Source organism: Dermacentor silvarum, chromosome 3 (assembly GCF_013339745.2).
Source record: "Dermacentor silvarum isolate Dsil-2018 chromosome 3, BIME_Dsil_1.4, whole genome shotgun sequence".
Lineage (NCBI taxonomy): Eukaryota > Metazoa > Arthropoda > Arachnida > Ixodida > Ixodidae > Dermacentor > Dermacentor silvarum.
This window is the reverse complement of record NC_051156.1, coordinates 234,214,358-234,236,784: the sequence shown is the minus strand read 5'-3', so window position 1 is coordinate 234,236,784 and position 22,427 is coordinate 234,214,358. Positions and strand designations below refer to the sequence as shown.

Sequence of the window (22,427 nt, the reverse complement as noted above, 5' to 3'; positions counted from 1 at the left end):
TTTTATAAATAATTTTACTATAGATCATGTCGTATCATATTTTACTGCTTTTATCATTGACGCCGCTGCGAAATTCATTCCTCAAACAAGTGGCACTTCATTCAAAAGACGGGTCCCCTGGTGGAATAACGATTGTAGACAGGCACGAAGGAGACAAAATAAAGCTTGGGGCAAACTACGTGAATGTCCTACGGCTGAAAACCTAATAGAATTTAAACATGTTAAATCGCAGGGAAGAAGGACGCGAAGACAGGCTAAGAGGGCAAGTTGGGAGAGGTTTCTCTCAGGTATCAATTCGTATTCTCAAGAGGCAAAAGTATGGGACAGGCTAATGAGGCTAAAGGGAAAAGAAATTCATCCGTTGCCGCTAGTGAATAACGAAGCGAACAGCTTGGAAGACCAAGCTGACGCCCTTGGCGAACACTTCGAGCGCGTGTCTAGTTCAAATAATTATTCCGAGGCATTCCTAAAGTACAAACAAATCGCAGAACGCAAGGCTATTGACCGCAAATGCAGACAGAACGAACCCTATAACATGCCTTTTAACATCGTCGAATTGAGAGCCTCCTTGACTGCATGTCGGAGCTCTGCACCTGGACCCGACAGGATCATGTACGACATGATTAAACACATTCACAGTGATACTCAAATAACGCTACTCGCACTTTTCAATGCTATATGGGCTGCCGGGTACCTACCTACTGCATGGAAAGAATCCCTTGTCGTTCCGATTTTGAAACAAGGTAAAGACCCCACATTAGTAACAAGTTAACGCCCAATAGCCCTCACAAGCTGTATCTGCAAACTCTTTGAAAAAAATGATAAACCGTCGCCATTTACACTGCCTTGAGTCAAACAAAATTCTTGATCCATATCAGTGCGGCTTCAGAGAAGGACGGTCTACAACCGACCATCTCGTGCGCATCGAAGCAAACATTCGTGATGCCTTCATACACAAACAATACTTCTTGTCCGTGTTTCTCGATATGGAAAAGGCGTACGATACGACCTGGCGTTACGGAATCCTGCGCGATCTGTCGGCAATGGGCATCCGTGGTAATATGTTAACCATTATTGAAAGCTACTTACACAACCGCACATTCCGGGTTAAAATAGGTAATGCACTGTCGCGTCCATTTATACAAGAAACTGGTGTGCCCCAGGGAGGCGTGCTCAGTTGCACACTGTTTATCGTGAAGATGAACACACTTTGTGCCTCATTACCACCGGCTATTTTTTATTGTGTCTACGTGGACGATATACAAATGGGCTTCAAGTCCTTTAACCTGGCCGTGTGCGAGAGAAAGGTACAGCAGGGGTTGAACAAAGTGTCTAAGTGGGCAGACGAAAACGGGTTCAAAGTTAACCCCCACAAAAGTTCTTGTGTTCTTTTCACAAGAAAGAGAGACCTGATCCCAGATCCTTGTGTGGACAGCAAATACCTGTGAACAAAGACCACAAGTTTTAGGCATCATACTTGATTCCAAGCTAACGTTCATTCCGCATATAAAATATCTCAAAGCAAAATGCCTAAAAACAATGAACCTAATGAAGATTATATCTCACACAACATGGGGCAGCGACAGGAAGTGTCTATTGAACCTTTATAAGAGTCTGATTTGTTCACGACTAGATTATGGGGCTGTAGTATATCATTCTGCCGCCCCAAGCGCACTAAAGATCCTAGATTCCGTTCACCATCTAGGTATCCGCCTGGCCACCGGCGCTTTCAGAACAAGCCCTATTGAAAGTCTTTATGTAGAAGCGAATGAATGGTCACTTCATCTGCAGAGATCATGCACCAGTTTCACATATTTCCTCAAAGTACACTCTAACCATGAACATCCGTGTTCTAAGACCATTAACGATTTGACGTGTACTACACTTTTTCATAATCGACCCTCTGTGAGACAGCCTTTTTCACTGCGTGTGAGGGAGCTTAGCGTTGAAATGGATGTCCCACTCCTCGAACATCGCATAATGCCTCCAGTTAAACTGCCACCTCCTTGGGAGTGGCAGCTGATAGAATGCGATATATCTTTTGTAAAAGTTACAAAGTACGCAGCAGACCTCGAAATTCGAATGCATTTCCTTAAGCTCTAATCTAAGTATTCGTGCACTACTGAATTCTACACCGACGCATCAAAATCGCACGCTGGCGTATCTTACGCGGCTATTGGTCCCTCTTTCTCGGAATCGGACGTATTGAACCCTTATACAAGCATCTTTACTGCAGAAGCCTATGCAGTGCTGTCTGCGGTTAAACACATTAATAAATTAAAATTACAGAATGCAATAATATTCACGGACTTCCTAAGTGTCGTAAAGGCACTAATGTCTTTAAGAATACATAAAATTCTGTTTCTATTGAGCTTTACACATACCTGTGCAATAATTATTCATCATGGTAGACATGTGACAATATGCTGGGTTCCTGGCCATAGAGGCATTGAGGGTAATGAACTGGCAGACAAAGTGGCGTCTGCCAGAATAGGACACACATATGGTACTCACAATTTTCTATTGAATGGCAATGATCCTCCAACCTGTGGTAGATGTGGCGAGAGGCTCACCGTCCTCCACGTCCTCCTGGAGTGTCGGGAAGCCGAGAGAGAGAGGAAGAAACATTTTCCTCTCGCATACCGCTATTGTGTTCCTCTCCATCCCGCTATGTTTCTGGGTAAAGAACCGCTTTTCATTACCGAAGCAGTCCTCGCTTTTTGAATGATGTTGTTTTGCATGTTATCAGCCCAATAAATACGTAGCGCATTCTCTCTCCAGAGGATGCCACTGTGATAATAGCACATGCCTCCAGGCCCTTACATTTCAAGGGCTCTGTTAAGGCATTAGTGTTTTGAAAATTTTAGCCTCTGACTATTTTAGTATATCATCAAACTTTCACAATGCATCCCTCGTATCCATAGCACACTTCATTAGTCATTGCCATATTCTTAGTACCTATAGATTGTACGCACTTTACAGCGAATATTTTAGGCCTCTTTACAGCCATGCCAATCTGTTTTATCCACACCTTCTAATTCACCATTCATGAACCACTGACAAGTCATTATCATCGCCTTGGCGCTCTTTGGCCACATCTGGCCCTTGCGCCAATAAACTCCAACGATCATCATCATCTTGAACGCCGTGCATCTCCTGTATTGCATGTATCTGCAATGCTAAATAGATAAAGATAAAAAAGGGCCGGAAAGGAAATATTTCTAAGAAGGGTTTATTGAAGGATAGTATCCTGGACAAGGAAGTTATTACTGCTGGTCTCACCTCAACATAGGCACACTACCATATTACAGTGGAATTGTTTCATTTATTCCGCTGTTAATGACTATTTTACCTCTGCACTCCCTGATATTATTGTACTGCAAGAAACTTGACTGTCAGCAGCAAAGACATTTTACCTGAGAAAGTACGGTACATCTCGTTTAGGCCGTCCCTCTTGCGGTGACGGCTTAGCTATATTTATTTCTTCAAAAAGTGCGCACCGGGATAAAATGGCAAACCAGCTTATGGCTACAGAAAGTGAAATTTAGTTATACACCTTTCTATTCCAGGCTGCATCCCACTGACATTAGTTAATGTTTATTTCCCCATAGGTATTGACAATACTATAGTGTTCTTGATTCAGTAATTATGTCCTGTAAAAAAGCCAGTCACTTTCCGCCACAGACCTTGCTTTCTCTAGTTCTACTTTGTCTATCTCCTCAAGATCTGTTCTAAACTCGGGCACAAGTAGTGATCATGTCACTATGTTTTTCAACTTGTATGCCCGTTGGCATCGATTACTATCCAAGCGAATACGTTTTGGTAATTTCAGCACATTTAGAAAGGTCTTACGCACAGCTTCATCTAATCACCTAGGTAATAATGAAGAACAAAACGCCATAAAAGCATTTTCTTTTTTAAAACGACTCCGTAAAGAAATCTCAATTCACTGTGCGCACCTTTAAAAGCAGGGTCTTCTAACCCACTGCTGGACCAAGGAGTACTCACGTGATTACAGGCTAAGAAAAGCGGCGTTGCGAAAACTGCTTCATAAACCAGTGTCCTAGTAACTAGAGAGTGCATAAGTGCGCGCTGCAGCATTTACCAGAACAGTTGCAAATGAGGACAGCTTTGATTGTAGCACTTCGACTTTTTTTCAAGGTCACCAACAGAAAAACACTTTTCCGTTTCCTGAGAAAACAAAAAGATCATCCGGCACGAATGAACGTAGAATATGTGGTTCCAATACCCTGCGAATTGGCTAAATTACTGGAAGATATTGATAAAGGTCTAGAAAGTCGTGCTAAGTCTGTTTCGCCCTGTCAGGCTACGCCGCCTACTCATGGTGAAGACTTTGAAGAGGTTGTAGTTTCGGAGCTGACAAATGTAGTAAGCCAGCTGCCCCATTCAATGCCAGGGCTCGATGGCATTACTACGCCAATATTAAATAAAAAAACGTTATTTAAAATATCGCCTCACGCATTGCATACCATGGTAAATCATTCTATTATAAATTCAGGAATTCCTCCGGATGGAGACTCGCAAAGTAATTTCACTATTAAAAAAATTCAGTGCCATTCCACTCGGTGAAGGTGGATGACCGCGAAGCTGGGTATGTGGTGATTGCCGTTGCTCCGGTGAAACGTTCCAATCTTGCGGGATCGGTGCCACCTGGAGGTTTGCATTTCTTTCCGCCTCGCGGTCCTTTTTGGCGGCGTATTTCTATTTGCGCTCCCGTACAGCGCTCGACCGCTGCGGCGCCACGCTGCGCCGCTCGCGGCGTACCGCGTTTCTAGGTGGTTGCTTTCGCCGAGGCGCTCGAACGCAATCGTATGCTTCGCATGCTTGCAAGCCTTGCAAGTGTGGCTCTATGGCTGAGTGGTTACGACGCTCGCTTCGGGATCATGCGTACGCGGTTCGAATTCCGCCCTGGCTTGATGTTTTTCCTTCATATCACGCTTTTCCTTTTGTTTTCCTCTCTTTTGCCAGCGCGTCGTTTGAACCCCGGCGCCACGGCTGAACCGTGGTGCGGGCGCCGACGCGAAGCGGCGGTGTTTTGGTGTTGCTACAGTGTACTGACATCTAGTTCACTAGTGTTGCGGAGCGCAGCGTAGCAACACCCCAAATAAAAAAATACTGCTCCAGTCAGGTAACTGCTCCCTCCTGATAGTGAGATTATATTTGGATCATCAAAACAGTGATGCGTTTTTATTTAGAATACCACCGATCCCCTAACAGCAGGCTATAGTCACCCCAACCCAGCGTGTTCTCCGTCAACGCCTCCTCCGTTCCAACGCGGCGGTAGAAACATGGTACGCGCGAGCGGCGCAGCGCGGCGCCAGCGTTCGAGCGCTGTACGGGGCTGAAATAGATATACGCGTCCTGACGGAACTTTCCAGAGAAGAAGGATACCATTACATGTGGCTTTTGTAGACATTACGGAGCGTATGACAACGCGACCGCAACATTTTGTGGGATATTCTGGAAGGGAAGGTAGCCACGACTGTATAGGCACCGGGGCGGCCGTTGTAAAGCGCCAGCGGCGCGCCGGCGATATGCTGGGGAACAGCGCCGCGAACGGCAGCTGTCGGAGCACTGGCATGTGAGCAGACGACGGGACGAAGGCGCTCGGTGCTTCCTGTGATTTGGCACTGCGGGTTTTAAGGGCTGACGCACCGGAAAACGCATTTTTCGTGTGTCTGCTTTTGAGAAAGGTCGTCACCTGTACGAGGCAGATCACATTCGTGGCATCAAGTAGTATATAAAGCAGAAACGAGCGCAAATTGCGATGCAAATGCACCTCGCGAACGAGCTCCGCGGCAGCTAGACATGGAACCCAGCAGTTATATTCCAGCTGTTATTTTGCTGTGCACATTAACATTCTCGCGTATTTATCATGTAACTAGGCAAGAACACAAAATTATGGACAGAAAAAAAAATAGGAGACATAGGTCTTCCTTATTCTGTTTCTTGACCTGCTTCGCCGATCGTACATGTGGCAGTAAGTTCCGTTCTCTGTCCGTTGTAGTTCTTTTATCTTTGCAATGCTCCCCATTCTTATTGCTTATAAACTAGCCCAATCTTCAGTCACGGTTCATTTAATATAGCTTAGCGCGACGGGAGACGTCGATGGCAGCGAGTGTGAACACGCCACTGCGTGGCCGTTCCTCGTCGATGCACAGCACAGTCATGTGCCGGACGCAACCAGAGTGGGAATTACTAGGAAGGCAAATGTACATTAAAAGGGACCCATGATACACTTATAAGACGGCAAAATGACTACAAATCTGAGTGTTCGCCTCGGTCCCAAGCTCCGGAGCCGTTACACACTGCGGAGCGAAGACAGGCAATGGACACGAAGCTCTTGCGTATGAACGGCTCTTTTATTAACGTTAGAACAACTAGACTATACCAAACAGCGTGGAAATGTACAGTGCCAGCGATTGAAGCGCTGGCAGCGCGCGGCTGCCGCCGTTTTTTTTTTTTTATCTTCTTCTTTTCGAGCCACAGGTGCGCGCCGTGGGACCAAATGCAGTCATATTGCGTTACGAAGTTTCCGCTTTCAACTCTATACCCAATGCTCAGTTTGGTGTCCCCATCGCTACAGTCAGCGTGCAAAAGCGCTGGCGACCATGCGATTCGAGTATCGCGTTTCAATTGTGAGCACTGAACGCGCTGTTGCCTATATAAAGACCGCACATATACAGACTTTTCCGCCTGAAAACGCGATGCCGCGATGAACAACGATTGAATGAATGGCCTAACCAGTCAGTCCGTTTCAGTAACTGTTGGTGCACCCAAAACGCAAATGTTTGATCAGACGTGGTTTTCACGGCAGCTCCAGCTGCGCTCGGCCCAGGCCGCCACATGCCATTACTTTCGCGGCGCCGCCGCATGAAGGCGCCACCGGCCAAATCATCCCGCGCCCCGGTGCCTTAGCTTTTGAGGGATATTCACCGAGAAAATGCCGTATGCTTCGAATGGGAAGGGATGAGGAGCGAGGATAAAATTGATATCAACAAGGACTGAGACAGGTGTCCTTTATCCCCGCTGCTGATTATGATGTACTGTAAACCCTCGTTAACACGAACTCTGATATCTCCAATTATCGGATAAGTCGATTTTTTTCCCATGGCATGGTGTCAACTCCATAGGTTTTTCACACCTTATCTCGAAACACCACTGTGCCGAACTCCGATATCTCGAAACGCAGACAGCGAAAATTCTGAAAAAAAAAGACAGTACCGAAACGTTTTTTAGATGCGAAGCAGCTTATGGTCGGGGCTATGTCACTCCCTCCCTCCCTCCCTCCGCCGTGCGGCGTCCACACCTCTACTGCGCATGCGCATCTTCCTCCCCCTCCTATCCTCTCCTTGTCTCATCTCCTCTTCTCCCCCTCCTCTCCTCTCCGACGCTCCTCTCCGGATTGCGCAACGAATAGCAACACCTGCAGGCTCTCCGCGCGCGATTATGCGAAAGCAGCTTAGGTAGAGGCGCGACGGATAGGCGCCCCAGAGGCACCGGCAACAGTCACCAACGCCGCGCGCGTTCGGTGCGAACGCGGGCAAAACGCTGATGGCGTCGACAACAGTTCTGCGCGTTGCTGATGATGCTGCATGTCCAAGTTCCCTTCATAGGGTCGACTCAAGTGCCCTTGAGTCGACCCCATGGCTGCTTCGCATACTACTCAGGGTTCCCTACGGAAAGATGGTGTAATTTTTTGTACTTTTTTGCGCAGCTGTGGCATCGCCAAAAAGTGAAACCAGGGCCGGTATTTTGTAGCGATTCCTTTTCTGATGCTAATGCCTTTTCGTGCTTTTCGCGCTGCGTCAGTGGTCAGAGCGACGGTCCACTCACGTTATCAACGGGATCAGCCGACCGTGAGCGGTGGATGATAAGACTAGCATGAATAAAGCATAACACATCGCTACAAAATACCAGCCCGGCCTGCAATTTTGTCCCGATGCTTTTTGCTTGATTCTACTTACCCTCATCTACAGTTCTCGGCCGGCTGGTCGTCGCTGCGACCACTGACGCGTGAAAAGAGTGCGAGAAAGAGTAGCGTCGGCAAGAGGCGAGCGCGTCGCCACTTGTAAACACGCCTGCCACGCACGGCAGTGCCTCGATCATGTCAACATGCATCTGCGTTTGCGCTTATATGTGCGAAGTTCGCCGTTGCCTATATTCTACCGACGTGTCGGTTGCTTGGTCGCACATAATATTGCAAAAATGATCTACTAAAAGTATCGCTCCTGGTATATTGAGCTTTTGTTCGGAAGTCGGTGGTTACCGGTGTCATATTGGAAAGGCATGGTCATGTTGACTTTACGCGTTGGTTACGCTTATATTTTCGTTAATTGGCTATCTCGAAACTCCGCTTATCTCGAAATTGTTTCCAGTTTTTACTACCTCGAGTTAACGGGGTATTACTGTATATGGCCACCAATACGGCAGAAACTTGGAGGTTAACAAAGAAGCTCGAGAACAAGTTAAGGACCGCACAAAGAGCGATGGAACGAAAAATCTTAGGACTAACGTTAAGAGACAGGAAGAGAGCGGTGTGGATCAGAGAACAAACGGGGGTAGCCGATATTCTAGTTGACATTAAGCGGAAGAAATGGAGCTGGGCAGGCCATGTAATGCGTAGGATGGATAACCGGTGGACCATTAGGGTTACAGAATGGATACCAAGAGAAGGGAAGCGCAGTCGAGGTCGGCAGAAAACCAGATGGGATGATGAAGTTAGGAAATTTGCAGGCGCAAGTTGGAATACGCTAGCGCAAGACAGGGGTAATTGGAGATCGCAGGGAGAGGCCTTCGTCCTGCAGTGGACATAAAATATAGGCTGATGATGATGACTGTATATGGTAAGGATAGAAGGACCTAGTAGGAATCAATATCGGATTTAACCTCTCACCCGTGTACTTAGATTTAGGTGCACGTTAAAGAACCCCAGGTGGTCCAAATTTCCGGAGTCCCCCACTACGGCGTGCCTCATAATCAGATCGTGGTTTTGGCACGTAAAACCCCATAATTTAATTTAAATTTTAACCTCTCATTCAAACAAGCCGGCACAATAGTTGAGCAGCAGCTTCCAGGTTTATTTATGCGGACGACATTGTGTTGAGCTTGCTAACAAGCAAAGTGATATGCAATGTCGGCGGCCGGGTGCTGCTGTCCGCAGTCAAGGCGGTTGACTGCCTTGCTGCTGTCCGCAGTCAAGGATAACCGGTGACATCGCCACCCAACATAACAAAAACAGGCAAATGAAGTGAGGGCTTATGAGAATAAACTACGAGGAAGCCGTGTACCCGTGCAACGACGCAGTACCTCGCAAAGCGCTTAGCATGCAAAAACCATTAGCGGACAATATACTCAAGGCATACACAAGAACATTGCGTCAATAACGCTCTCAAATATTTTTTTTTGTTTACTTGGAAATACATAAATGCAGCGTGCCCTTTTCACTGCGGCGCAGTTCGTGAGCTTCATTAGGAATTTTTTTTCGCAAATCTTCGTGGCGCCGGTCTCACCGCGGTTTGCCGATTCGGTCAGACGCATCGAAGACTGGATCACCACGGGTTTTCGTTGTCATCAGTAGCCAGCTGGAGCAGCAGCTTCGGCCTCATTCTTTTTCTGGATTTTCTCCTTCAGGCTCTGCAGTCGTGTGAGCAGCGTCTGGTACTGCGCGGTCGTGGTCTTGCCAAACGCCGTATCCTCGAGCTTCGAGCCCGTCTGGTGGAGACGCGCCTTCACGGTGTCCTCGTACTTGGCGTACGACTCGAGGAACGAGTCGAGTATGACTTTCCTGAATGCTGGCGGGATCTGGGCGTGCTCCCCGAGAGCCGCGTCCACTTGGTCGCACACGGCCACCCGGATCGTCTCATGCTGAAGGTAGGCGTTGTACTTGTCGGCGTCGCCTACCGCTGTTTTGAACCAGTACGCATTCTTGAACCACGTCGCGTCGTAGAGCGGGTTGTCGCTCAACAGCGACTGGATGGAGATGAGCGTGCTCGACAGAGACTGGACGGGGCTCCAGGTCGATGCGCCCGCCGTGCCCAGGGTGCTCACGCAGACCTTGCCGCAGGTGTAGAGGTGTATGTGGAAACGAACTCTGCCAGCGTCCGTGTTTAGGAACCGTACGCGGGGCGGGTTCAGCGGGTAGTCAGGCGGGAACTTGACGAAGAACTGGAAAAATCCGCCTTCGTACGGCGAGCCCGGTGCTCCCAGCATGAGCACGTGGACTTTGGTGACGTCGCCTTCCTCGGGCGAGATGAAAAGATTCGGCGGAGGCTGCGCGGTGAACTCGGAGATGTCCTTCTTCACCCTGAGCAGGCACTGCGGGCTCGGCTCCTCGTGCTGGAATTTCAGCGGGTCCCAGTAGTCGGCCATCTCCGTCGGTTTGCAGATTGAGCGGATTTCCGACACGGGCGAAGGAGACCGGCAAATTTTCAGAAGCGGGACCAATTTGCGCTGTGCCCGTCCAACGGCGGATCCTCGAGCGCCTTGCCGGCGGTTAAAGGTTGAAGGGAAGCGGGCGAAGGAGCGCCCTGACACAACAGTTGATGATGATGATCGATGATTGATTGATGGATGATGATGATGATGATGATGATGATGATGATGATGATGATGATGATGCCCTCCGTTATGCTTCCGACCGACTAAGTGGGATTAGGCCTAGAACTGGGGCGGCACTGGGAATGCTAAACAAAATTCATATTTAAAACAATAAAACAAGAAATGCCAGTAAAAGACAACAAAGACAAGATGTCGGCACTAACCAGATTAGGCCGCGAGCGAGCAGTCAGACACAAAGCATTGTGCGCGGGCAGCTGCTTCACTTCTCACCCTCAGTCGCGGTGCCTCGAGCCTATTCGACACTACGTGCCAAACTACCTCGGAAACATCGCAATAGTAGCCGGGTAAGGATTTGACGAGATAGTGAAAAAAACATTTACTTGCTACGATCTACTTGCGATTACTTGTTCTGTCGGCTCCTTCTACTGGGCTACAAACTAGTAAACTTCGGGAGAAATGTCAGGAACTCAAGAGTAAAAAAAAAAAAAGAAAAAAAGCCGCTCAAAATTAATAAAACGTGAAAGCAATTAGAGGAAAGCTTGTTACAGCCGCATGCTGGCATATATATTAATAGAAAGATGTGATTGTCAGTTTTTATCATTTTTCTTTCCTCATGCCGCCTAGCTGATTCTGGGACGATCCCCCACAGTGTACATGTGCCATACTTCCGGATGACGCCATCATCATCATTTCTTGATATACTAGCATATTCTAACATTGCCTCGTCCCCCCGATTTTAAGGTGCCTGGAGTTACTGCATATAAGGAGTACGTATACAGTCTCTAGCTTTGACGTATAATAGTTCAGCGGAAACCCGCTAGGTGGAGAGAAGTAATTAAAGGGAAAATGAGACATCCACCCAAATGCAGCAATTGCTACAAAGGAAACCCATACGGGTTCCTCGAAAGAAAGCCTCGCAGTTGAAGAAAAATTCGTCCTGGTGCGGGACTCGATTTTTCTTCACTTATTCAACTGCGAGGCTTTCTTTCGCGTGCACGTCACTTGACGCGGTCACTTTTCGCGGTTTTGTGAGGTCGCGTGACAGACAGGGGCGAAGTGGGCGCAGCCCGAAAACATTGACCAATATCAGAGGGCTAATGGTGAAAGGGCGTCGAATCAGGAATAATTATTTTGCTTTGTGCGGTTTAATCATGCATAAACAGTGTGTACACGTTATATCAAACGGGAGCTATCGCGGTTTCGTGACGTCGCGTGACAGACAGGCGAAGTTGGGAGTGGCCCGAAAATGTTTTGACCAATCGTGGTGGGCTAATTGCAGAATTGGAACAGAAAGTTTGGAATAGCTTTACGGTATAGCACCCCAGTACGACAATAGCTGCTTTCTGGTTCTTTTCTAATGCCACATCAACGGAATAATCGCGATTACATCATTAATCGAAAAATTGGAGAGTTTGAATTTCCCCGCACAAGGCACTGCTTGTAATAAAATTATCTCCAGCGTTTGTCGAATCGGTGCCGCAGTTCTACAGTTGACCTGCCAGGGTGGGGGGGGGGGGGGGGGGGGGGGCGAGCCCCTACTTAAAGAATGGAGGGGGGGGCCGGGCCCCCCTGAGTGTCTCCCCCCCCCCCCCCCCCCCTTGACTGTGTTGCAGCGATCAGAACCCAGGAGTCGGTGAACGGTTCGCACCAGAGCAGCGAATAATGGCTGGATGAGCGAGCGCACACTTTCTCGTTAACGAAACCGAAAGGCGTCGATACACAGATATATATCGCATGAAGCCAACAAAGACACCAAGGACAGCATAGGGGAAATTACGTGAACTCATGAATTGAATTAAAGAAATGATAAATTAATGGAAATGAAAGTGGACGAAAAAAATTTGGAGCACGCTTAAGCTTCGCCTTTATAGGTGGAACGCGATAGCATTCAAAGATCCCTGACTGCTTCTCATGCTTCCCGGTAACTGCAGCTTCATCATCATCATCAGCCTATATTTGTCCACTGCAGGACGAAGGCATAGCCTAGGAGGCTATGACGAAGGCCACTCCCTGCGATCTCAAATCACCCCTGTCTTGCGCTAGCTGATTCCAACTTGCGCCTGCAAATTTCCTAACTTCATCACTCCACCTAGTTTTCTGTCGTCCTCTTCTGCGCTTCCCATCCACTGTAACACTAATGGTCCACGGGTTATCCATCCTACACATTAAATGGCTTGCCCCGCTCCATTTTTTCCTCTTAATGTCAACTAAAATATCGGCTATCCCCTTTGCTCTCTGATCCTCTCTTCCCGTCTCTTAACGTAAGGCCTGCAGTCGTTCCTGTCGTTAAGGTTAGTACAGTTACTGCAGCTTATGTAACCGTCATGTCTTCCTGAGGCGCTATAACGTATGGCTACTCCAAACTGTTTTTATTCCATTCTCCTGACGTCAAATTTACGTAACCACCGACCATCATGAATAATTATTTTCTTTGTGCGGTTGTGTGTACACGTTATATCAGATGGGAAGCTAGCGCGGTTTTCGTGACGCCGCGTGACAGACAGGCGAAGTCGGGAGTGGCCCGAAAATGTTTTGACCAATCGTGGTGGGCTGATTGCAGAATTAGGAATAGAAAGTTTGGAATAGCTTTATTTATAGCGCCCCTGGAAACGCTGGCGGCGAACGATATATGCACGAAGGCGAGCTTCCTGTTTTTTGTTTTTTTTTTGTGCGTGCGTGTGTGCGTGCGTGCGTGGCGTGTGCGTGTGTGCGTGTGCGTGTGCGTGTGCGTGTGCGTGTGCGTGTGCGTGTGTGTGTGTGTGTGTGTGTGTGTGTGTGTGTGTGTGTGTGTGTGTTTTTATGGTGTTGCAAGAAACCGAGCTGGCCGCGCCCCTTCTATATAGACTAAGGCAGACCCCAAACGGAAGCTAGAAACCGCTATCACGTTAAAAGGGGTTTGTGTTTGAGTTTCCGCGTAACAGAGTTAAGTTTTCTCGTATAGTCAAATTACAATCCGACGCTATCATGTCTGTACGTTGTGCTGCGCACACACAAGAAACGAGGGCACAAGGCACATACACACACACACAAGCGCTGACTCACAACTCAGTTTATTTTTCTATGCCGGAGACGCCGCCGTCGACACCGGATTATCTGCGACACGGGGCCCTTCACGCTGTCGCGTTAAAAATAACTATGCCTCAGGTGGAAGTGGGGCATGAACCCACTTCCACCTGTATATATATATATACAGGGTGTTTCATTTTAGCTGCACCAAATTTTTTAAAATTGCTTGTGGCAGATAGCACAATTAAACTCCTTGATCTACACTACTCGTTGAGGCGGCCATTACTTCTACGAGAAATCAAATCGCCTAATTGAATAATTAACACAATTACGCTAATTAACTTTTTAATTGATTATTTTTACGGCACATCTTTCAATGTACGAATTATAACCGCTACGTTGGCAAGGCGTATCCACTTAGAACGAATTCTCAGGAGTGAACCGGTTTCGAGATATTAATTTTCAAAGTGTCCGACGAAATGCATGAGCGTTCCAGTTAGCTTTGTGCTTCAGTGCATAAAATAGCACTTCCCTCAAAAAGGTAACTGGAACGCCCATGCATTTCGCGGGACACTCTGAAAACTAATATCTCGAAACTGGTTCAGTCCTGAAAATTTGTTCCAAGTGGATACGCTTTGCGAACTCGGCGGCTATAATTGCTAGATTGAAATATGTGCCATAAAAATAATTAATTATGAAGTTAATTAGCGTATTTATGTTAATTATTCGATTAGGTGTTTTGATTTTTCGTGGAAGTAATGGCCACCTCATCGAGTAGTTTAGATCAAGGAATGAAATTGTGCTATCTGCCGCAGGCAATTTTTAAAAATTTGGTGCAGCTAAAGTGAAACACCCTGTATTATATATAATATATATAATATATATATATATATATATATATATATACATGTTACATCGTTAATTAGGTGAATATGTGTTTCGATTTCTCGTGCTAATAATGTACGCCTCGTCGAAAAATGCAGGACAAGAATTGTGCTATCTATCACATGCGATTTTTAAAAAAATTCCGTAGAACTTCAAAATTATCACCCCGTAGATAGAGATATATATATTTCTGTGACGACGCATCAGCAAAAAATAAGCGTTTCCCACATTCACGCATTCCCTTTGAGTGTATATACTATACGTATCAAATATTTGCGGATTACCATTGCATCAAATGTAGCTGCAAAGTGCGTCAGTGAGAACTATCTTTGTCAATGACAGACCTGATTATCAATCACACATAATGAACCATTACAGTACAGAGTTGACAAAATTTTCTGAGGCGTGTCGCTGAAGTGAAACAAAAAAAGTCGCTAAAATTCTCGCTATAACTGTCAAATATACTTCAAATAACGTAGGTGTTTTAGAACACTATAATATACACAAAAGTGAAGTAAATCATTTACCCTATAGACCTTTCATGTTTGCCCATGTCCGTGCAGGTGAACAAACAGTGAATTTACCAGCAGGATGCAGAGAGCTTTCACTTTGCTAATTTACTAGCATGGATAATGAAAGCTTAAATTCTACGTTCACCTTCTGATTGTAAGGTTACAAATACAGCACGATTCAAAAGAACACAAATAACTTAGTTTTCCTTGCACAAAAAGTCTGCATTATCCCTAAATTTTCCGGCTCTCGACGTTTGTAATAGAATTAAATTCTGCGGAACGCGCTTGGTCGAATGTTGTTAACACGAAGATGTCAATAGCCATGCAGAGCTTTATAGGGGAAAATACTACGCTTACGCCCTTGATCTACCTGGATCGTCATCGTGAAGTATTGATTGGTCTAAAAGAGCCGTGAGAAACAGAAGCAGATTGTTCAGATCCGCGAGAACGAACTCAGCAGCTCAGATATCAAGGTTTTTCTACGCAGTGTGCTTGTTTTACTCACGTGCTGTGTTCATCTGAACATAAATTAATTTACTGCTACGCTCGCGAACCTCCACTAAGCAAATGCATTTAGTGATATACCGCCAAACCATCAGCCTTTAAAACTTCTCAAATTGTTTTGTAAAGAATTAAAAACAACATCCATTTTGTGAGCGCAATGTGAAGTCTGTGATGACCGCTGTGCTGTGAAGCGAAATCACAATGAGAAGACTATCAACAATGTGAAGGCAACTGTCGCCTTATCATGCCGACGGTCGCATTATCAAGCACCCCAACCCATACAGCGAGTTTCGGCCGCTTACATGTCGCTTTTGAATAATAAACTACGCGTTCTAGACTAGGCCATTTTGAAGCAACTTGCTCCATTGAAGAGCGGCAGAGACAAAGCGGATTACCTAGCAGTGTTGATTTTATCAATTTTGTCGATATATTTAGCGACGTTTTTGGTCTATCAAAAAGCAACATGACAGAGCAATTGGCGACATTTGAGCGACATCGAAGTAATAACGGACGCTGCTTGTAAAATTAATTTCTAGAACGCGCTTTATTATTCATAATCTAGAAAAAGCCGACCGAATATAGCTGTATGGCACGTGCGCTCTGTGATCAAAACGATTCAACGGTTGTCGGCAGGCTTCATATTTTGCTCAGAAAATATGCACATAATTTCATTCTTAACGCTGCGGCGTCTGCAGTTTCACTAATTACGTTCGATTGGTCGACGTTCCCAAGCAGAGCAGTAAATCAAATAATCAAGATTTCTTCCATGAAATTTAAATTTCATGTTGAGGTTTAGAACGCAACAGGTGAATAATACCACATAAGAGCTGTATAAAGCAGTACATATGAAAACGGCGGAGCTAATAGGTGACCCGTAAAATAGCGAGGGATTGTGGGATGTGCCGTCTGCTAGCTGCTTCCGGTTCGAGTCAGCGCAGCCGCCGTCAGCGTTTCACCGTTGAATTCCATTGATGCGTTTGCAGTCCATTCTTCTTTCTAGGGTTTTACGTGCCAAAACTAGTTCCGATTATGAAGCACGCCGTAGTGGAAGGCTCCGGGTTAATTTTGACCACCTGGGGTTCTTTAACATGCACTATGCAACGCAAGCACACGGGCGTTTTCGCGTTTCGCCTGCATCGAAATGCGGCCTCCGCGGCCGGGATTCGATCCCGCGAGCTCGAGCTCAGCAGCGCAACGCCTTAGCTAACGGAGCCACTTGCGCTTGCAGTCCGGCTTTGTCCCACGCGAAGATTACCCTGTTGCAGGTGCCTAGCAAAACCATCGTCGGCTGTTCAGCCGTTGGCTGCATGCTCAAATTCAAGCGTTAAAGGTGAACGCATGTAAATACTGCCTTGCAGCAACCCTGGCTGAGTCAGCAGTGCACAAGCTTCACAGGAATGGCTGCCACTTCCTAAACTGCATGTATAAAGGCAGAGAACATCCGTGAACAAAAAGAAAATGAACGTATAGTGCCACTTATCAGGCGGCGATTAGCTGTGTATAAGGGCCGACACGGAATGATTCCCCAAGATATTTCTTTCTCTAACATTGACTCAGGCAACCAGAACTATTTCAGTACTCGCATGCACATATAGAGGTATTATGAAACGAGGTTTTACGGCGCGAATTTAAGCGGGACACAGCGAGATACATACATAATACTAGTAACCAACTAGCCCTCCTTAGCTCCTTCAGCACAGATAGAGATAATGCGCAGCCGTAATATGACGGCGATACGGCCATTGTTGACAAAAAGCGAGAACGTCTAACTACGTACCACTTCAAATAAACCTGGAGTTTCGACCGAGAAATGCCGTTGACAGCGCGCAACGTTATTTTCAGCGCTAGCTGCGCCGTTATACCGACGATATCGGTTTTTAGCTACGATCACAGAACAGCATGCATCGCTGTAGCCATCGCCTCAGCACCCGATTTTCTAATGCTATCTTCGACTGGTCGCATCCATCCCCCGAAGCAGAGTCATGCAGATCCGGCGTTCCCCGAACTCGGAGGTAGAGGACAAGTGCGCAAGCCGAACGTGTGACTCGCTCTCGGAGGAGGAAATGGCAGATGCGAAGCCACGTGACTACTGCTAACGTCCGATGTTTCACCTATCCAAAGCTAAACCGGCGAACGCGCCAGTGGGACGAACGTTCGTTGAGACGCCAGCATGCTGTGGCCCAGGTTTCCTAGGCTACGGTGGACCGTCGCCAAGAACGGCGACGCTGTGCTGTGATGACGTTGCTGGAAACGCTCTCATCTCGACGACTGCTCCGACGACAGGGCGCGGAGCGCCTCAGAGCGCGGGAAGATGGAGGAGAGCGATCGAAAAAAACCACCCAAACGCATGGCGCGGCGCGCACCCTCTTTCAACCAGCCGAAGACAAAGCCGCTCGCGAGAACGGTCTAGAGCACTCCGAAACATCCAGCCGAAGATGCCATAAGTAATGCTTCTATACGCCTGATAAATTATCGGATAACGATAACTTTTTCACCTGTCTGACTGACCCGCAGGCAGAGCAGTCAGTGACGGTGCGTCCAAGCAACGGCAAATGTCGTAGAGCTACACCTGGCAGAAACGAAAAAGGCCGCCGAAACAAAAACCAGAGTTCCTTTCTGAATAAAAGCCTATCCTTGCCTTTCTTGGCTCGTCATCGTCGCGCCCAGAGTGAACTAAAACCTAGAAATCAGCTGCATGCATGGTACGACATTGCTGGTCGACAAAGCGGACGGAAAGCTTCGCACGACTGACAGTTGAAACCGCGTAGAAAAACACGTGCGCCGGGCATGCCGCCGATGCCGCCGCGTCGTCCGTCGAATCGGACCACAGCTCACACCCATAACACACCCCACCACACGGCAATGGGAGGCAGCGCTGTGCAGCTCCGACTCGACGCACCAGCTCAACCTGGTCAATCGAGCGAGAAGGGCAGCTAAGGCCGCTGGCCTCCTGGACTGAGGGGACCACCCACTGCAGAGCGGAGGAGCTACCTACGCTCGCGTGCTCTTTGGATTAAAGTTTATTCTCTCTCTCTCTCTCCGTCGAATCGGAAGCTGCTAGCAGACGGCGCGCCCCACAATTCCCTGCGATTGCTCGTTTTACGGGTCACCTATTCAGGCAGATCGAGGGGCGGCAGTGTAGTATGTGACCTGTGTAAAGGCTACGTAATTTTCATCACCATATGCTAACATGAGCTAGATCGTGTCGCACGAGTTATTTCATCTTTAATTAGCGTCTAAAGCTAGAAAGTTTGCAAGCATAACGCGGACCAAGTGCGTGTTAATAATGGGAGAACGCTGTGATCCGTGAAATTTTGAAGCGTGTTAATGTTTTCAACTTAAAATCTTAAGGTAAACGCATGATCTCAGCTGTCATCATGCATTATTTCTTAAAATACATTAATAATGTCAATGAAGTTCTCTAAATCATCCTAACAAATTGACTGTTTATTCTTACACCTGCACGGACACTAGACGCACGTCAAACGTTTTCGTAGATGCGTTGCAACATGCATTATCGCCTATAGGTACTATAGCGTTCCAAGAACGCGTACATTATATGAAATTGACCGAACAGTGTTAGCGACAAATTAGGGACATTGGAGCAAAGTTTAGTGAAAATTTGGCGACTTCATTGCCTTAGTTTAGCAACATATATACTCGAAAAAACGATGGCAGCTCAGATGCCCAGTGACCCAAATTGGGGTGAAAGAGGTTGCATTCCTGAAGACACTCAAAACATGCATTATATATATATATATATATATATATATATATATATATATATATATATATATATATATGTTGTCCCGTATTATTTATTGCACCTTATTAACTAATCTGGCACGCCCTCTGCATCAAGCACGCTCTTACACACATCACATTCATCCACACTGTTGAACTATTCGATTTTTTACGTGTATTGAATAAATTGGTTATACGCAAGTTTGTCCATGTCATTGGACAAGAATATATATCAGGCATGACATTTCCAATTAAAGAAGAAATCGAAGCCTCCGCCTGAGTATAGTATCAGGTGCGGCTGCCTGGGCGATCTTCCGCATACCGATGACGACGACACCTACAAGCACGAACGTGCCGCCAAACATGCTGAACAAGTCCGGGTACACGTTCAAGAACACTGCCTGCGTAGAAGAGGTGTCGAACATCACTCATATCGTGCACTGGAAATTTAGCACCGGAAAACACAACGAAAAGAAAGTTTGTAAACGCCATACACAGCACTAATGGTGAAATTATATCTCATCAAATAACTATTGTCAGTCTCTATGCATTACTAGTATAATAGCGATAACTTATGCACACAGCAAGAATAGGTGGCTAACCAGACTGGAGATCTCTGCGCCTTGCGACACTGTAAATGTAGTAAATTTGTACGTAAGAGGCAATTTCGATTTTATCTCGTACATTAACGAGATATTCACCTTTGTTTTCTCTAATAAATAGAACGCGACATCACTTTCTTTTTCGCAAACAATACTTCTTAATTGAACAGTAGCCAAGAAAAAAAGCCGGCAGATCCCACGCCCTGTGGGAATCGATGTATGCGAAGCCGTGCGCAGGGAGCCCACAAAGTTAACGACACGACCATGAGAGCGCCAAGACGTAGGCGGTTTCTTTCATGACCTACATGACACGCATGTCATGATATTCATGTCACGAGTCCTCAGGAGTCCCTTTAGCTACACCTAAGAGACCTTAAGCCGAAAGCCTTAGTCCTGCTCATGGCTATGACTTCGACCATCAACCTTTTCCTTCACTTAATAGTACCACATCCGAAGCAATTCCATTGGTTTTTGAGTGTTAGTCTTTTTTCGCAAAGTCATTCTCATTTTCGCTGGGTCATGGTCATGACTATGCCTTCTACCACAATTCTTTAGTGTTTCATTCACTTAGAGCCCACGTCCGAACCCATTCCAGGGGTTCTTGAGTGTTAATTATTTTTCGCGGAGTCATTGTCATTTTTGCTGAGTCATGCTCATGACTATGACTTCTACCAGCATCCTTTAGTGTTTCCTTCACTTAGTACCCACCTCCGAACCCATTTCAGTGGTTTTTTAGTGTTCATTTTTTTCGCTGGGTCATTGTCATGACCTACATGTCACGCAATGTCATGACCTATCGTCATACGCGTGTCATACTATGCCAATTTTGGTATCTACCAAGTTAACGAAACGACCATGAGAGCACCAAGACATAGGCGGCTGTTTCATGACCTACATGACACGCATGCCATGACATATCATTTATCTTTGTCATATACTCTTCTCATAGTATGCCAATTTTGGTACATACCAAGTTACCTTCGTTCGTTCTTCGTTCTGGGGTTTTACGTGCCAAAACCAGTTCTGATTATGAGGCACGCCGTAGTAGAGGGCTCCGGATTAATTTTGACCACCTGGGGTTCTTTAACGTGCACTACAACGCAAGCACACGGGCGTTTTACCAAGTTACCGAAACGACCATGGGAGCACAAAGACGTAGGCGGCTAGGTAGATAGATAGACTGTCAAAGTAGCAAATGTTCGCCAAGAAATGCTTCGCATTTAAAAATCTTATGAAATGAGCAGCCATCTCGGGGACATGAGCATCGTGACCAAGCGCAATAAATGCCACTGAGCTTAATTTCCAGCTGAACTACATAATGCAAGTCTAGAGAATTAAGGTAGCTATGTTTGTTCGGTGCGTCTAATGGGATTTGTCTAATTTTATTCACGCGTACTTTCTTTTCTTTTCCATATATTCTTATGTCTAAAACCGAACCCGAGCGTGGTCCTGTTCTATTTGAATTTAGTGTAGCGAATGTAGCACTTCTTTGCCATCACATGTACCTGCATGACGAATCCAAAGATGACATCCGACGACGTCTTAACTATGGTGACCACCGAGGCATTCTCGATCTGGAGCGCCTTGGTGAGAAACATCTGGACGGCGAAGGTGAGGTGCGAGATGAGGAGCAGGTAGCCGATCTGTGAGCCGTCGTAGAAGATCTTGAGTCGACCCATGGCGATCGACACGATCGACACGAGCAGCATCGAGAGGCAGCCGTAGTGGAACACGACGACGCTGCGCGACACTCCCTTGATAGCCCGAATGCAGACGGTGGTGACGCCGTTCAGGACGGTGTGGCTGAGGCCGTACGCGATGCCGATGTACTGATCCTTGGTGAAGGTGACCCCAGCGTTCGCCAGAAATGGCGGCTTCAACCACCAGGTAATGCCCAGGATGGACAGGGCCACGGCCACGCCCTGCGTCCAGTGGCAAGGCTCGGCGAGGAACAGGCTGGCGGTGACTGCGACCATGAGCGGGGTCAGGCTGGTGATGATCGAGGAGTCGGCGATGGTCAGGTAGGACAAGCTGGACAGTCTCAGCGCCGCCGCGCCCAGGGAGAGGACGGTGCGCACGATGAGTAGCGGCTGGGCGCTGCTGGAGCCGAAGGGCTGCGCCTCCTCTGTGGCCGCCGGCAGGATGCCGATGAACACACCGAACGCCATGAAGGTGAGCACCTCGAGAGAACTGACCGATTCCAGCCGCTTGATGATGACTTGACCAGGGAGAGGACGGCGCTGGCGCCGGCGGCCATAAGGATTCCCAGGACCAGCGAATGGCTGGCGGAACCCCGCTGGCGCTGGGCGGTGCTGCTGTCGCTCGTGCTAGGTTCGACGGGCTTCGGCGCGCTGTACGAGCGGACCAACTCAACCACGCTCGAGGGACCGACGATCGAGTTGCGCAGCGCCCGCAGGGACGATAGGATGCGCGGGGAGTTGTCGCGTTCCTTGGTGCTGCTCGTAGTGTGCTGCCCGTCCTTTCTGCTGGAGTCCCTAAGCGAGCCTCGCTGCGTTTTTTTCGTTCGTGAGCGACGGCCTCGCCTGCTGTTTTCGCGCCGATCGACTCTGCGTCTATGGAACGGTCTGTCTGC

General features: G+C 47.2%; 2 protein-coding genes across 2 annotated transcripts; both read right to left on the bottom strand.

Moving 5' to 3' along the window:
• Positions 1–9,594: 9,594 nt before the first annotated feature.
• On the bottom strand, positions 9,595–10,392 carry LOC119445273 (ubiquitin-conjugating enzyme E2 Z). Its single transcript, XM_037709590.1, has one exon. It carries the CDS (start codon positions 10,390–10,392, stop codon positions 9,595–9,597), a length of 798 nt encoding a protein of 265 aa, XP_037565518.1.
• A 9,091-nt stretch (positions 10,393–19,483) lies between these two features.
• Positions 19,484–22,032, bottom strand: LOC119445272 (uncharacterized). Its single transcript, XM_037709589.2, has 2 exons — positions 21,340–22,032; positions 19,484–19,633 (listed from the first exon to the last, which is right to left on the bottom strand). The coding sequence occupies exons 1-2, from the start codon at positions 22,000–22,002 to the stop codon at positions 19,484–19,486; spliced, it is 813 nt and encodes a 270-aa protein (XP_037565517.1). The 5' UTR covers positions 22,003–22,032.
• Positions 22,033–22,427: the final 395 nt, after the last annotated feature.